Source organism: Centruroides vittatus, unplaced genomic scaffold (assembly GCF_030686945.1).
Source record: "Centruroides vittatus isolate TY-2023 unplaced genomic scaffold, ASM3068694v2 contig_4, whole genome shotgun sequence".
Classification (NCBI taxonomy): Eukaryota; Metazoa; Arthropoda; class Arachnida; order Scorpiones; family Buthidae; genus Centruroides; species Centruroides vittatus.
Genome location: NW_027122214.1, coordinates 4,170,263 through 4,186,594, shown reverse-complemented (window position 1 = coordinate 4,186,594; position 16,332 = coordinate 4,170,263). Strand labels below are relative to the sequence as shown.

The 16,332-nt window shown below is 28.1% G+C and overlaps 1 protein-coding gene across 1 annotated transcript in view; it reads right to left on the bottom strand.

The window, feature by feature from the left end:
* Window positions 1–8,178: 8,178 nt before the first annotated feature.
* LOC136976302 (polyamine-modulated factor 1-binding protein 1-like) overlaps window positions 8,179–16,332 on the bottom strand; it is a 28,917-nt gene continuing 20,763 nt past the window's right edge. The window contains exons 5-11 of the mRNA XM_067271542.1: window positions 13,624–13,701; window positions 11,700–11,867; window positions 11,550–11,619; window positions 11,380–11,477; window positions 11,155–11,306; window positions 9,619–9,783; window positions 8,179–9,536 (exon numbers count right to left, since the gene is read on the bottom strand). Of these exons, the coding sequence (XP_067127643.1) occupies window positions 9,473–9,536; window positions 9,619–9,783; window positions 11,155–11,306; window positions 11,380–11,477; window positions 11,550–11,619; window positions 11,700–11,867; window positions 13,624–13,701 (795 nt within the window). The 3' untranslated portion in view covers window positions 8,179–9,472. The remainder of the gene's footprint in view (window positions 9,537–9,618; window positions 9,784–11,154; window positions 11,307–11,379; window positions 11,478–11,549; window positions 11,620–11,699; window positions 11,868–13,623; window positions 13,702–16,332) is intronic.

Sequence of the window (16,332 nt, the reverse complement as noted above, 5' to 3'; positions counted from 1 at the left end):
CCCTACTCGAATAACATTATTTCTGCACGAAGGAGTTGGAAAGTGTCTCTAAAAAAAAGGTCCTAATTTTACTAGGAAGACAAATATGCTAAAAATATACTTAAGTATCCTGAAAATTCATTATTATAGTCTAAATTTATCAAAGTCTACTAGAAACAGGGACTATATTTTGTATATTTGCAGCTTCTATGCGATATAATGCTGAAAATAAACTCATAGTTACAATATTGGTGTGTCGCGAACACGTGAATTCCCTCAATAAATCCAATTTTACAAGTATATAACGCATTCGTCATCTTACCCCGCTTTTTATTAAAATGAAGAATTTTGATCTCTGATTTATGTCGTATGCCGAGAGATGAAATGTAATAAAGGATACGAATCATTTTCTATAAAAATCAACAAAAAAATACATTTTTTGTAGACAAAATTTCGTGTTATTTCTGTGAAAAACGAAATAACTGACCGTGTTGCATGTGTTCTACAAAAACAACAATACAAATGTATGAACTAAATATAGAGAAATGAAGTAGAAAAACTAGAGATCAAGGTCAAACTGCAATATCACGATAAATTATAAAAGAAAATTAGTGAACAATTGTCGAGTGTTGGAATTTTTATAAATATTTAAATATCTATACTTGAATCTCTCACAATATTTTACGTGTAATGTATACTTATAGAAAGTATGTAATAGTGAGGGGAGCGAGTCTTACTCTCCTCGACAGGAGCTATTGTGTAACCACTTTAATTCGTTTCAGAAAAGATAATTAAAAAAAAAAAAACCCCTTAAAACATGGCGCTCGCGAAAGGTGAATTCAGTTTTAAACGGAATATTGCACATTCCCGAAGCAAATTTCAATATAGTTTGCCTTTTATGAGTTCGGGTGATGTCTGTCATTATTCCTTTAAGAGTTTATTGCCTTTCTTGAAACAGATTCTAGTGAATTCTTCCAGAAAAGGATGTTTCACACTCTGTTCAGGCTGATTTATCTCGAACTTTAGCTGTGAATGTACTGTACAGTACAGCATTCAAAATGAAATGCCGAGAATTTCCTCGGTAGTTAGTGTATTTAATGAACAAACATTTATTTTGTGAAGAACCAAATGACATTTATAATCATCTATTGCGAAGAGAAACAATACTAAATTAATAATATTCCTAGTATCAAATTTGTATGAACGGTATGGTAATTATCCTTTGAATGTCCTCAGCGTTAGACCAAAATAGAAGAGGAGTCTTCAATGGACTATCATCAAAACTTTTAGAATGTATTTAGAAAATTGATGGGAGTTGCTAATTTCTGAACTGATTACTGTAGTAGTTGCTTATATTTTTCGAAATATTCGACTAATTTTTAAGTAAATAAAAAACACTTGATTAGAATAATTTTTAAGAAATGAAAATGAATTGCGTTAACTATATCTTTATTTGATTAACTGTTCGTGTAAATAGACGTCTCTTCTTTGTCTGCCATTGTGATCCGAAGAGGCATTTCGGTACACGTATTAACTACTCGATGACAGGAATAAATCAGCCAGGCAAGAAGCAAAGTGAAAGCTTGCTCCTTGTCTCGAGAAGTTGAGAACCGATCTAGGTTTTTTGAACGTACTTACTTCGACCCAAAGTCTTCAAAACACGGAGATTGGGTTCGTTGCAGTGCCGTAACTAGCCATTCCTGTGCCCTGTGCAAGAATTTGCATTTAGGCCCCTTAATTAATTAGATTTGGGAAAATAATAAAACAAAATACATGCATTTTGGGCCCCCCTTCCAAGTGGGCCCTGTGCGAATGCACCTGTTCCACCTGCCTAGTTACGGCACTGGTTCGTTGTTTAATTTGATTTCATGAAAAATGTGTTGATCGAGCCGACTTTGTGGTAAATGCGATTAAACTGAACAAAGGGAGCAAAATTTCTCCGAAATACCCCTCGCTACATTTCGAAAACAAACAACGTAACCTACTTTTTCACCTAAATACGTAATGTGCTATAGTGTACAGTACACGAACAATATACTGTGACGTATGTTTTTTCTTAAAAAACGACAATTATATCGTCTCCTGTTCCGGGATTTAAGATTTAAATTTTTTTCTTCGTACTACCAGATAATAAAATAACAAAATTCAAACTGTATACGGGGAAAATGGCAGGTTTATAGCAATAAATGTAATTATTATACATTATTTTGTGTGAAATGTCCGAATTTTTCCCTTTAATATACAATAATAAACCGGAATAAATGGCCAAAAATATTTTTAGAGACGTTAATACGCATTTGTATAAAGTATTAAATTGAATATTAAAAAATATGTAAAAAGAAAGATTTTAAGAAATAATTTTCGGCAGAAGACACCCGTAGCTCTTCGAAAGATGTGAAACCGGAAACGGAAGCTGTTAAGATTTTTGATTACCGCCGAGATGCTCTTCGCTGGATGGACTTTATGGAAAATGTCACGTAAGAGTCGTATCACGTTTTTTATTGTATATTTACTTTTAAATGTATTTTATTAAAAAAAATCGACTAATAATTAAAAATTCAATTCTTTTTGGAATTTTCCTACTTCGAATCTTCATTATTTCTTTTTTAGTTTGAGTAGAATTTGATAAAATCGCAATTCCTTAGAAATCAATTTTAGATCGCGATCTACGGTTTGAAAACTTACAATTTCATTACTCTCTAAATATTCGAATCGATAGAAAATCGCTTATATACAGATTCTAAAATTCTCCTAAAATATTATTAAAAATAGTTTTAGATTCTTAATACAAAAATTCTTTTTTAAATTCGAGTAAAAACACCCGAAAATTTCTGTAAAGAAATATCATTCCATTCGACATCGATTTTCAACTTTTCAAAAAAAATTTTGTGATAAGTTTTAAAACAGTTTTATAATATATATACATATATAGAAAGTTATATTAATTCGATACTTTTTCATTAAAGAAATTTTTAGATCTTTTAACTTAAATAACGTGTAAAAACTTGTCTTAAATAATTTTTAGAGAATAGAACCAACAAATGATTCTAACTGTAACTGTTTTCACTCGAAGAAAATTCCAGAATGATCTTTCTAATATAATTTTCGAATTTTTGTAACGTACAGACTTCCCAACGTGCTCTTCAACTTTTTCTAATTTCGAGTGAAAGAGCGAGTTTTAAAAAAAATCACTCGAAAGTCTCCATTCACTTCTCTATTCATCAGGAGTTACAGACGTATCAAGTGCAGCTGTGTGTCTGTCCTCATTTAATTATTTTCGAAAATATCTTAATTTTTTTTTTTTTTATCTCAATTCGTTGCCATTCTACTTGTAAATTAGAATTGAATCTTTGAAATGGCTCAATCTAATTTTCCAATGTAAAGGATCTTGTTCGAGAGATCCATACAAGATCCACGAAGTTATTTCAATGGCTTTATATCGTGGTGTTCCAGTGGTATTGTATCATAATATGGTATTTGAAGAAGTGAAATACTATAATATAGAGTCATTTGGAAGAGACTCGTGCAAAGAAATTCAGAGTTTTTTTCATGGATCTATCTTATGAATCATGTGGTCTTTTCGTTAGGTATAAGGACTTTACAGTTAATTAACATTTTCATGGATAACGTGAAGAATTCTTTTACTAAAGAGATCGGAGCCTTCTGAAGAGTTATTATCAAAAATCACTTCGCAAGGGAGCCAATTTCTAGAGAGACATTCAAATAATCGTCATATTTTTTTTTTCTTTTTAAATTTACTAAGCTTACAAGGAAAATAATTCACCTTTTGACACTCCTTTTCCTTTGATTGCAAATGTCAATGAACTCCGACATAAATCGTTGATAAAAAAAAGGTGCATAAATGTCAATTTATATAAAATAGCCTTTCTAAAAAAACAATAAATTTATTGTTCTTATTCTTTAACATTGTATTTATTTTAAATATATTTTATTTGTTTAAAATAACGATATATTTTTTAATGAACACATCCCACGAAATGCTCATATAATATCGAATAAATCCAAAAATAACTTACATTTTTCCAATAAAATCTCTCGAATAACTTTCTACCGTCTACAGTTTATTTTATCCATTTTAGAAAGAATGAAACGTTCGTATCTATATGCCAAAGAGACCGTCCGTTTGTCTGTCTTGCTAAAAGGATGTACGGAAAGAAATAAGAACTAAACTCCTGATTTATTTCAGCAGGACCGCATTGTTATCCAAATAATGAGAAGGTAGAAAGCCAGATAAATACGATTTCATCATCTGCAAGCTTCAAGAAACTGCAATGGTATGGCCATATTATGAAGAATGATTGGAAGCGCAATTACAGTATGTGGATAAGAGGATGATGGAGGCAGAAAATCAAAAGGAGAAACGTATAAGCCAAGGAGAGGATGGAAGAACTGCATAGAGACAACGGAAGGGAAGTATAGTACTTACTGAAGAAAGGTGAACGAAAAAAATAATTGGAGACAGATTGAAGGGGACTTTTGATCGCAGAACCAATGCTTAGCGTGTTAAGAGCTTCCGAATTCATTCTTCTTCGGGATATTTTACACTTAAATCCAGGATTCGATCGAGTAAACGACCGGATATTTCATCGATAATTATGTAAAATGTGCGCATACAAAACGAACGATTAATACGATTTACGTTATTTATGTATTGTGTAAAATCTCTGTTGAATTTTTTTTATTGAAACTTAATTCCGTTTGTTTTTTTTATGTAATGTCTAAGGAATGTAGGTTATTTTTTAGCCTTTAACCATAGTTTACTGTCGACTTTTCCGTTTAAAGCAACACGTAAACGCTCTCGAACTTTCGTTCCAGGTCTAAGAGCGTTTTCGTGTCGGATTCAAACAAAAGTTTTACGAATAATTACAAAGTCTTTACCGACTTCGTTATTTAAAATTCGTCATTTGGCATCCGTGCTTAACAGTGGAAAAACATTACTGCTAAATAATTTGCAAAAATATATTTAATATTTCTGCTCGAATACCGTAAAAAAAACCAAGAAATCGATTTAAAATAAAATACGAAATTTAAGTAAATATAATGGTAAACCTATAAAAATTTCACGCATCTTCGTCGCTTATAAACGGCGAAAAAAAACTTATTTTTTGCACTTATCGATCGGATTTTCCCACTCTTAATCGACGAAATTCTTCCAATCTTTATTTGTATGCGCGAAAAGAAGTTGCCCGAGGAATTTCTTCACGGATACTTTTAATCCCTAAAACTATCCACCGGGCGGAAAGAATGGGAATTTGTCAGCATCCAAATATGATATTTCTCTCTGAATAAGTGTAGAACAAAGAAATTTTCCTGTATATTTCGATCGGAAACACGTTTCGAATGTGTCACGATACAAGAATGTAATACCCACGTGTGCACGAGTACAATTATCTAATTGTCCGGTTGCCTATTAAACAAACACGGTGTGTATATTTTTGTGTTTCGGTGTGTACTGTGTCGACTAGATTTAATTAATATAGGTCTAATTACCGTAACCAAAAAATAGTTTAAGGTTGATTCGTATTACTTAACAAAGACCTTTTTGAAAGAAGTTTTTGTATAATTACAAGAAAAACTTCTTGTATAACGTTGAAAATGGACACGAGAGGAATCAATAATAAATGTGGTGGTTAATTAAAAAAAATTAATTAATTAAAGAACAAAACAACACGAAAAACCATGCGAATTAAATTGCTGCACGCGGAGGGTCGTTAATGCATCCCGGGATTACGTGAAATTCGAACAGGATGTACAGAAACATGTGGAAAATGTGTAAATGTCTGAACCACGTTCTAAGGCAGACAAACGCTTCGTCGGTTTTAGACGATGCTAACAAATACAAATAACTTAATAATATTCGTTTGAACGAAGACGGGAAGTTTCTGAGTGAAAACAATTTTATTGTTCTCTTTTTTATTATCGTAACATTTCGTTTTTTAAGAAAAAAATCGTGTTTTAAAAACAATTGTTCGATTGTTGCGAACGTGCGACGGTGACATCATCGAAATTCTCGTTGAATCATCGTTTCGGTAATTCCGGATGTGACGTCGTAAAAGTTTACTAAAACTTGAAAAGGAAAAAATAAAATTAAAAATTCTAAATGGTATCGCGATTGAAATTGCTGATTTACACAGAAAACGCGTGAAATCAGTTAGCTTACATTTGACTTGGGCTATAAAGAATTCCCTCATTTTTCTCGAATACAATTTAAAAACTATTTTATAAAAACAAATTCAATTAATACTTACTTTATTTTTGTTTGGTTAAATACGCAAATTCGAAGGGTGGAAGGGTTGAAAGTTACAGTTGAACTTCTGAATTGTACTCTCAAATACGGAAGAAAATTGTTGTCTATTGCTTAGACTACATCATCTGATTCTTGTTCTTTAAAACCTATTATTCTTAGGAACCATACGTTTCTCCAGTTCATTATATATTGGTATTGAATTTTTTTAAAGCAAAGTTTTATAGCTATTTGGGTAAATATATAAAATTAACTAAATCCTGCTTTATTGGAGTGCCACCATTAACAACTGGAATCTAATGAATCTCAATTATTTTCCAGCTTTTTATGTACTAATCTCAAAATTCAGAAAACAAAGATTTAAAATTCGAATTCGTTGCAAAATCCAATGCAAACGTCTTATAAGAAATTAGCAATAAAGTTTACTTTTATGTTCAAGATCAAATGTAGGAAACCCAAAACTAATTTGTGGTAAATGAATGTTAATATGTTCAAATTTTTGGAATAATGTGAAATATTGATGTAGAAATGATCATTTTCTTTCTTTTGTATGAACTTGAAATGTAAGTCAATCTTATTTTAAAAAATGTTCCTTACACAACAATTTGTTTCAATAACAGAATTACAGTATTGTCTTTTTTTAAAGGCTATTTAGGCTATGTCTGTTGTAGGAAAATGTCAATAGAGCAGTGATTTTTTGACCTTTCTGAGTTAATGGTACAGTAAAGAGCCAGTGTCTCATTAAAGATGATCTCGTAAGTGAAAAACAACATTGAAGGTTTTCTTTTTTATATAAAACAAAATCCAATAAGGAGTTGCATAACTTTCCCAGCAAAAACATTCAGAATTGTGTATGGCATCTGCCATTCCCTTGGAATTTTTTTAATTCTCATTTTTAGTATTGAGAACATCCATTATTTTGAACTGTATTCTATAATGAAACAGTATTTTAGCAACTCTAATAAAACTAACTCTTACAAAAGATTAGAAAACAAATGCAGATGCAACATTATTTAAACAGTAATATTGTTTCAGTAGTTTATTTTAGAATAAATTTTACATAAAGACTGTTAAACAATAAAATATTTTCAGTCATTTTTTTCATAATAAACTGATGACAATATTCCCTTTATAAAAATCTTCATATATCTGATTTTCAAATTAACTTGAATACAGGAAAGTTCTTATATTTTGTATTTATTACTAGATTTGATTACAATGAAGGCGTTATTTAAAAAAATTTGATTTTAATGCACTTATTTTTCTTACTCTTCTGAAAAATTGTGTAGAAAGTACATTGTAAACTGACCTACTACCAATGTGAATCAATAAGATGCAAAAGTAACTAATTATAATTACAACTAAATTTAATTAATTAGAAAATTGATAAGGTTCATTAATGACTTCATTAAAATCTCATGAATAATAAGGCACTAAAGATTTTATGAAACCTAATTTATTGTCATTGTAGAATTGTTTACAAGTATAATATAATCAACAAAAATAATTATGTATATCTATATATAATGTATATACTTTTTTAAATACATATTTCACATTTTTTTTTAGTTTTTTTTTGAAAAACAACAAAAACTTTATAAAAATTTAATTAAATACAATAATTCTTGAACTTTTAATAGAATAAAAACAATGAGATCATTTCTAAAATACTTAACAACTATTTTACATTTCATTTCTTGATCCAAAATAGGAAAAGAAAAAGTAACTGGAATATTTTATTGAGAATAGGTTCTTCGTAATGGACGGAATTACAGGCAATTAAGTTTTGGTTTGTCTTCCCAACAAAAGTATTTAATAAAATTTTTTTTAAAAATTTGAAGCAAATTTGCAGATCATCCAATATGATAAACTGTAATGGCACTAACATAACAAAAATAATTAATTGTGCTTTGTCAAATTGTAATCTTTCTTTCTTTCTTTCTTTCAATGTAAAAATTGAGATAAAAATTATCTTACAATGTATGGGATGAATGGAACTTTGATAGATTCAATTGTGGACAGATAAACTCATTTGAAAAAAAAAAAAAACCCTTGAGAAAATAACATGTCCAGATAAATATAACAGTGTGCAATTTAAAAACATCTCCGATATAAAACTAAAAATATCACGATCACATTGGAAGAACATTGTCGTCATCTCAGTATATACAAGATATAAATTATATAGGAATTAACTGTCATTTTGATATATTGCACAATAAATAATTTCAAATAATACAAGGAAAAAGTCAATAATTATATTACACGCAGACGCCAAAATAAATTCTCAATGTTAGAAATATTTTTAGGGATTTTATTAATAAGCATTAACATTTAGATCCTTGTCCCAAGATTCTGCTAGCTTCTGAAAACATTCTGCATAACAGTTGTTGATTGCTGTTGAAATTACCAAAGTACATGTTCCTGAGTATCTTCATTTCTCAAAGAACATTAGTCACTCAAGTGTTTAAAGGTCCAAAAAAATACCATGTGGCTTGGATCTGACAGTGAGCAATTACCACCTTTTCAGCCTTTAAAAAGAATGCTGGAGGGCCAAACATTTTCAACAAGCAGTGAAGAATCAGGTACATGTACTGCAGTGACAGCAAATAAGCTTATGCAGCATATAATCAGAACTTGGCAGAACATTGGAGCCAAGTACCTGAATGTTTATGGGGATTTTATTAAAAAATTAAATGTTCTAAGTTAGAACTTTTCTTATCTATTTTTGGCAAGTGTCTGTCTTTAACCTAATTATCTAACTTTTCCATGTAAATTCCAATAAATAACACAGTGTGTCTAGTTTAATTAATAAGACTAGCATAAATATTTAAAAACAAAATTCAAATCTATGATAGAGATCCTCATCTGCACCAAATCACTTCTAAAAATACTCTGAGTATTATAAAAAATCTTTGGCCAATGGTTTTAAAAATCTAAAATTAAATTCTTGTTTTATATACATAAAAACACAAAACTGAACCAAAACAAAGAAAAGTTTGAGAAAGATCATTTTAGAGTGAGATTCAGACTCACTTTTCTCAAACAATTCAGGAATGTATATACAATATTTATAAGTTCATATATACATACACAGTCACACACAGATAAATATGTATATATATAAATTCAATGTACAATATATAGGTTTATAAAATTGATATGAACCTATAGAATTGTTAATTATATACTGTCAAGATGAGAGAAAAAAGAAATGTTGACTTCTTATCATTCCGGAATTATGTAAGAAAATGCGATTCTCTCTTTCAATTCCTCGTCTTTTTCTATTAACCTGTAATTTAATTTAAAATATTTACTTTTATGTATTAAGTTAGTAGTGTATGTGTGTACATATATATATATATACTACATACTTTACTAATAAATGCCTTTTTTCATCCTGTAAATTTTGACAATTTTTCTCTAATTTCTTCTTCCATTCTTGTTCTTGATTAAGCATCTGCTGTACAAGTTTTAATTCCTGTTTTAATTCTTCTATTTTATCTCTTGAACAAAGTCTTTCTCTCTCTATAATGTCCCTTTAAAATAAATTCAATAAATTACATATGCAATTTCTTATTCCAATTTTATTCTTAAATTAACACACTGCATCAAATATAATGATGAACCTTAAAGTAGATAAATCTAATTTAAATCTACTAATTAATATGAATTAAAATGAAATAACTAATGAAATTTGGAGAACAGTAAAATAATTTCTCAGACTAAATATATGATTTTGCAAAACATTCGTTGAAATTTTGACTACAAGAGGAAAAATACTACTATATAATGCATAAAGGGCTTTTCCACATATAGATTCACACAAACTGAGACAAGAGGATGCAAAGAAAAAATTGTTATTAGTGTTCTTGAGCAGCTCAGTTGCATTGCTCAATTTTAACACTAAAACTTCATTAAGAACTCATGAGCTATTAAAGTTATATATTAATCTAGCCATTGTTTCATTTAATATCTTACAATAAATCTTTTTTTTGCATAAAACAGCCATCAGCATATTGTGAAGTCACTCCCAAATTTAATTATATTAGTTCATCTGATCTCATTCCAAACATGTTGAATAAAAAGATATAATTACCTAGTAACTATGTATCTCTATTTTCAAAAATATACTGCTTATTGTTTTACAGTATACTATACACACAGTGCATAGTAGATTGGTTCCATATAAAATCGAGACTAACATATTAAAAATAAAGGCTAGTTTCCAACTTTTTATTAAATTTCTGTTGAATTTTTCTGACTATTTTAAACCAAAATCTAATTTGAGTACTGTGTAAATGAGGAATTAAGTGTATACAGCAGGATCCCACTTTAAGTGGACTTGCTATTATTTCAGGTTTGCACTATTGGCAATAAAAAATATATAAAATAAGAATTCTTAATTGCAGACTAAATCTGCAATTTCCCAAGGTGCAGGTAAATTTTTCAGCATCTCATTCATTCTTGTTCTGGAAAAGCATTATTATAACTCATTTCTTTTATTAAAGTTACTTTGCAAGCATGAGACAGACAGAAAACCAAAATTTTTAAGAATAATTTTTATGATTTACAATATCATGCTAATATTTATTGTTAATATAGTGTTTATTTGCCTTGTTTATATAAAAATGTGAGATAGGTATATTGGTATAAAAAAATATTAAATAATTAATGGGGTTCACTATTTTATGCAAATTTCCACTTGAGAGAGAGATCTTGGAATGTATTGCTCATGTATGGCAAGGCCCTACTGTAAACATAATCAAAAAATGTGTGTTGTAAGCTGCATATGTTAATCAACTATTTCAAATAACTACTACAAAAAATTTACTTAAAAGTATTATTCGTTAAAATTTACTTTTCATTTCCAAATTATCTATTTTAATAAAATTATTCAAACTACTTACTTAAGTTGTCTCACCCTATCTTTGTGACGTGTCTTTTTTTGTTGATATTTCATTGTAACAGCTTCTAATTTATTACTTGTCATCAGAAGTTGATCTTGTAATTTTGTTAATTCAGTTTTCAATTTCCTAGTTTGTTCAACAAAAGATAATTCCTGTAAAATAAAGAAATAAAATACTAAGAGAATTTTCAAGAAGAGAAATGTATTTACAATAGTTTTTATTTACATGTTGAGCTGAAGAAGTCCTGTTATCTAAGAATGAATATATACCGTCTCCTTTGCTGGGATTTTCAGGAGCTGAAAGTTGTTTAACTAAAGAATCTCCTGCAAAAAATTTTCCAATTTTTTTATATGTGATTTTAATATCATGGTTTTATTTACTATTTTTCTACTCACTTCTAACTCGTGTCTTCTCTTTCCTTAGTTGATCTTCCAAATCATCAAACTGAGATAAGGCTTCAGAAAGCTAAATGTAAAAATTTAATGTAAAAATAGCCATAAAATGTCAATATAATGACATTTAAAACTTTAAATATTATAATTTACTTTAAAGGCTAATGTTTCATTATCTAATTCCAGTTGTTTGTTGGATCTTTCGAGAAGCCTGACACGTTCTGAGAGTTCTCTTATTTGACGTTGTTGTTCTTGGCAACGTAGTTTTAACTGCTGTTTTTCCAGTTTTAACTCTTCTAGTTCTTGTTCCATTCCACCATTCTAAATTTGTAAATAAGAAAATAATTTTATGTAAGAATAATTCCTGAATATCATATAAACTTATTTTATAATTTTGTTTTATTTTATTTCAAGAAATAAAAGATATATGCTTTTAATTTCATTATCATTTAAATATACTGATTTAAATATAGATTGGATTAATAAAATCAATGTGTCAATTTTATAATGCTCAATCATCTGTATTTTTCACTACCAGCTAATTTCTTCCATCTTACAATGATTTAGTGTGTAAATTATGTATATTACTTCTTTTTGCATTTTATAAATTAAAAAATATATATTTTATTGATCAGGTTGATCTTAAGCATTTATTTGATAATTTATCCATTAGTTTAATGTCCTAATGATATAATAAAAATGAACTGTGTGAGTATTAAATTGCAAATGAATATTCAAAATGTGGAAAATCTGTTTTTCAGCTCTAAATTGTGTATCAGAAATTATTATTATTATTCCAAATTTAACTCAAACTTTACATTGCCTTACTACATGACATTCAACACAAATACAGGTAGTCCTGAAATTTAACACATTCCTAAAAATGTGTACAAACTTGGAATGTCCAAAAGTCAAGCAAGAGAATTGCATGTTAAGGAGTTCCTATTCTTAGAGTTAAAACTTATTTAAATATTGTTCTACACTATAAAATTTACACTACTAAACACTATAAAATTTCTTGTTAGTGAGAAAAAAGTTTTTTTTATAGTAAACTGGATGTAACAAAGTATGAAATATTTAAAATATTAAATGTTTTTAAATTAACATTTATTATATATATATGTATATATATATATATATATATATATATATGTATGTATGTATGTATTTATGGATAGAATATCTCAGGGGCTAAATAGAAAAGATAGGGTGCCATTTAAATTATTACATCAGTAATTCAGTTTGATAAGATGGTGATTGTTCCTATGTTGAATTTTAGTAGTAGATTACTAAGCAATAAGAAACTAGTCTTAATCCATCCCAGCCTAGAAGGATTCTTATTGGGTTTGGACTTGTAATAATTATAGAAAAAATAAAGAGGAGGACTAGATAATTAAATTGAGTTGGATGCTTCTTTTAAATATTTAAATAACTTATGTTACTGTAACTAGCAAAAAGTGTTACTATACAATAGCTTGAAATTTTTGCTGTATTTGAAAAATGTACAAAAATGCAAATGACATATGAAAAACAAGTTAAAGGTATCAATGTACATTGTACAAAAATGTAAATTGTCAAAAACATGTACATCCAAATGTCAAGGACATTCATATAATAATTTGAGTAATATAAAATAATATAAATAAATATTATTTTTAAAAATATTATTTATATTATTTATATTTCTTCAAAGACTTTTCCTTTTATGACACAAAATTTATTTGTCATTCATATTCAAGGTACTGTACACATATTAACCTCTTTTGTAGTACATTTACTAAGATAATACACGTATCTGGCAATCTGTAAACAGGAAAATCATATTGCATTTTAAACTTCTTTATAGTTTGTTCTATAATGCCCAATCAATGTGTGGTGTTTATTCTCAACACCCACTATCAGTTATAACAAGTACTTACTATGAGAAAAGTTGTATGAGGCAAAACTAGTGAGACAACATTATACGAGTTATCTCATAGATGGTGCAAGTGGTTAAATTGCCAACTTTGAGATAACATAATGGGCAGTTTGTGTGTTAAATAATAGACATTACTTTTATAGATAAAAGAATGTTTACCAATATATGATGTATCCAGGATTCTTCTAAATCTTCATGACAATCTTTCTTTGCCACTTGTCTAACCAATTCTTCTATCTAGAGTAAAAAAAAATTTAAAAATAATAAATGTTTACTTATAAAATATATTGACATATCGTGACTATTCTAAATAATGATTGAAATTTAAAGATTTTCTTTTATATACATTCTTTAAAGAAAACAAATTATAAAGCAAGTTATAACAACAAATTCTTGTTTACAAAAGCAAAATTTCTCAAAGTTTAATTTATACAATTCAGTATGCTTCCAAATAAATCATTGCAATGCTATTCTTGTATTACATGATCAAGAAATTACAATTACATAGGTGAAAGCACAAAGTATGAAATGGTTTATTAAAATATTTGGCATCCTGATCCAATCAAATATATCACAAAGTTACCATTATGATTATTTATGTTTCATCACACAAATATATTGAAGAAAGAATGAAAGAAAGAAACAGGGCATCCTCCAATTTTTGGAATCTACACAATTCAACACAGGCAGTAGCATATCTAAGCTAGAATTGCCACATTCAAGTGATTTGGCCAGGAGCATGGCCGAATATTCGACTTGATTAACGCATGTACGAAAATTGGCGCGCAAACCGTATTATGACAAGGACCGCACACCCTGCTCTCTATTGGCCCACTGTCACTACAATTTTTTCTTCCAGTAGGTCTAAATTATTTAAATTAATTAATTAAATTATAATTATTAAAGTTAATATGAGATGGAGTCTAACGTCTACCTCTAGTGACAAATTGGTTTATAATTTATGTAATAGCCATAAATAGCCAGATATGATTCGGCAGTTGTTGGTATTTAGATGTTATTTTATTTGCAATCGATCTTTTTAACTCTTTAATTAAGCACTAAAATTTTGTTTTTACTACATATTTGTAGACTGAATAGTACCCCTAGGATATACTTTAGTGGGGACATTTATGGTCTAGTTTCTTCCCAGTTGTGGAACAGTTCAAATATATTATTGGGGTGTTTCTATTTGTGAAGTTTTGTGATATTTTGTTGCTATTGTTTTTGTCAATATTTTTAAAATTAACATGATTTCAAATGTTATCTTTGTATATAATGAGAAATGCTCATTCTTTGCTTTATATATAAAATAAATTATATATTAGTTACTCATCTTCTAGAAATAGATAAATAATTCTTTCATTAAATACGATAAGTTTCAATAAAACGTTTCGTAAATCATTTTAAAATATCATAACAAATATTAAAATATACGCGAATACGAATATAACATAATTAACTAAACAATAACATTAATGCCCGATATATTCTAACCTACACGCCATCAATGCCACAAGATATCAGGCTAGATAAAGGCTATAATATTATTTAATTATGAAATAATTTAATACTAGAGTTAGATGCTATTTCTTACTAACCTTAATAATGATAATTTAATGTTCAGCATTAATAAAAGTTACCAAAATGATTAATTTACTGTGTTTTTGTTATTTCTTACTCCTGTGTTTAGGTATTCGGTATTTGGCCAAATAGCAAAAAATAGGCCGAATACCGGGAAGTAACCGAATATTCGTTACATCACTAATATATATATATTATATCCTTACAAATCAAACAATTGTATATGTTAAATTTTACAAAGCATAGTACAATTACGAGTAAAATTCTAAGAGCACCTCAAATTCTTATCATTGCATCTTATTTCAATAATATTTAATCATTACCAAAGTTTGTAACAATTTACACACAAATACTATTATTATTCTGTGAGCACAGTCAAATTTTAAAATGCTACTCTTTGTTCAATATTTTCTAAATAGGGAACATCAATAAAGAATTTCAAAAAGAAGATAAAAATCTACATATTACTTTAAAAGTTTATCTATATTCAAATAAATTTTTATGCAACTTTGGCTACTATTAAATAATCCTTCCCTATTTTGAAAGAATATTCCACAATTGGAAGATACAAATGAATAAAAATTATATTTGGATTTCAATATTCTTAATAACACTATTATAAATACTGGATAATAATAATAAAGATTAATACTGTTCAAAAATAAAAAATGATTACTTAAGTAATGTACAAATTACAAATACTTAACTAAACACTTCAAATTTAATACCAACAAAATCTAACTATTGTGTGAGTGTCCTTCTGTTTTTTAAATTTAAGCAATATAACTGAGTCAATCAATTCCAAGAAATTTTGAACAATTTGGCCTATCAATGGCAAATTCATTTTAAAACTGAATTACTTGTATTCAAAGAATTATTCTTTTAAACTTTGTTTTTTATGAACACAAAAGTTTAAAAGAAGTTAGTTTGTTCAAATTACAAATGTTTATTACTGTTAATTCTGTATGTCAGCATCCTGTGTAAGGATAACACAACAATCCAATACTTAAATTTTTTAAATTGAGTTGTAACTCAGCAATAGTGACTGGCAAGTAATATTGTAAAATATTACATTTTAACACAATTAGTTACTGTTTCAGAAATGAGAATGATAATCAGCTTGTAATAATAGAATAAGAAGTCAATATCTGCAAGTAGAAAATGAAAACAAATGTAAAAATACCAAGCTATGTTCAAGTTGCTCAAGTATGACTAAGCAACACAGCATATGTTGGCAACTAATTTAGATAAAAAAGAAGTGCATCATTTTGCTTTCCACATACTATT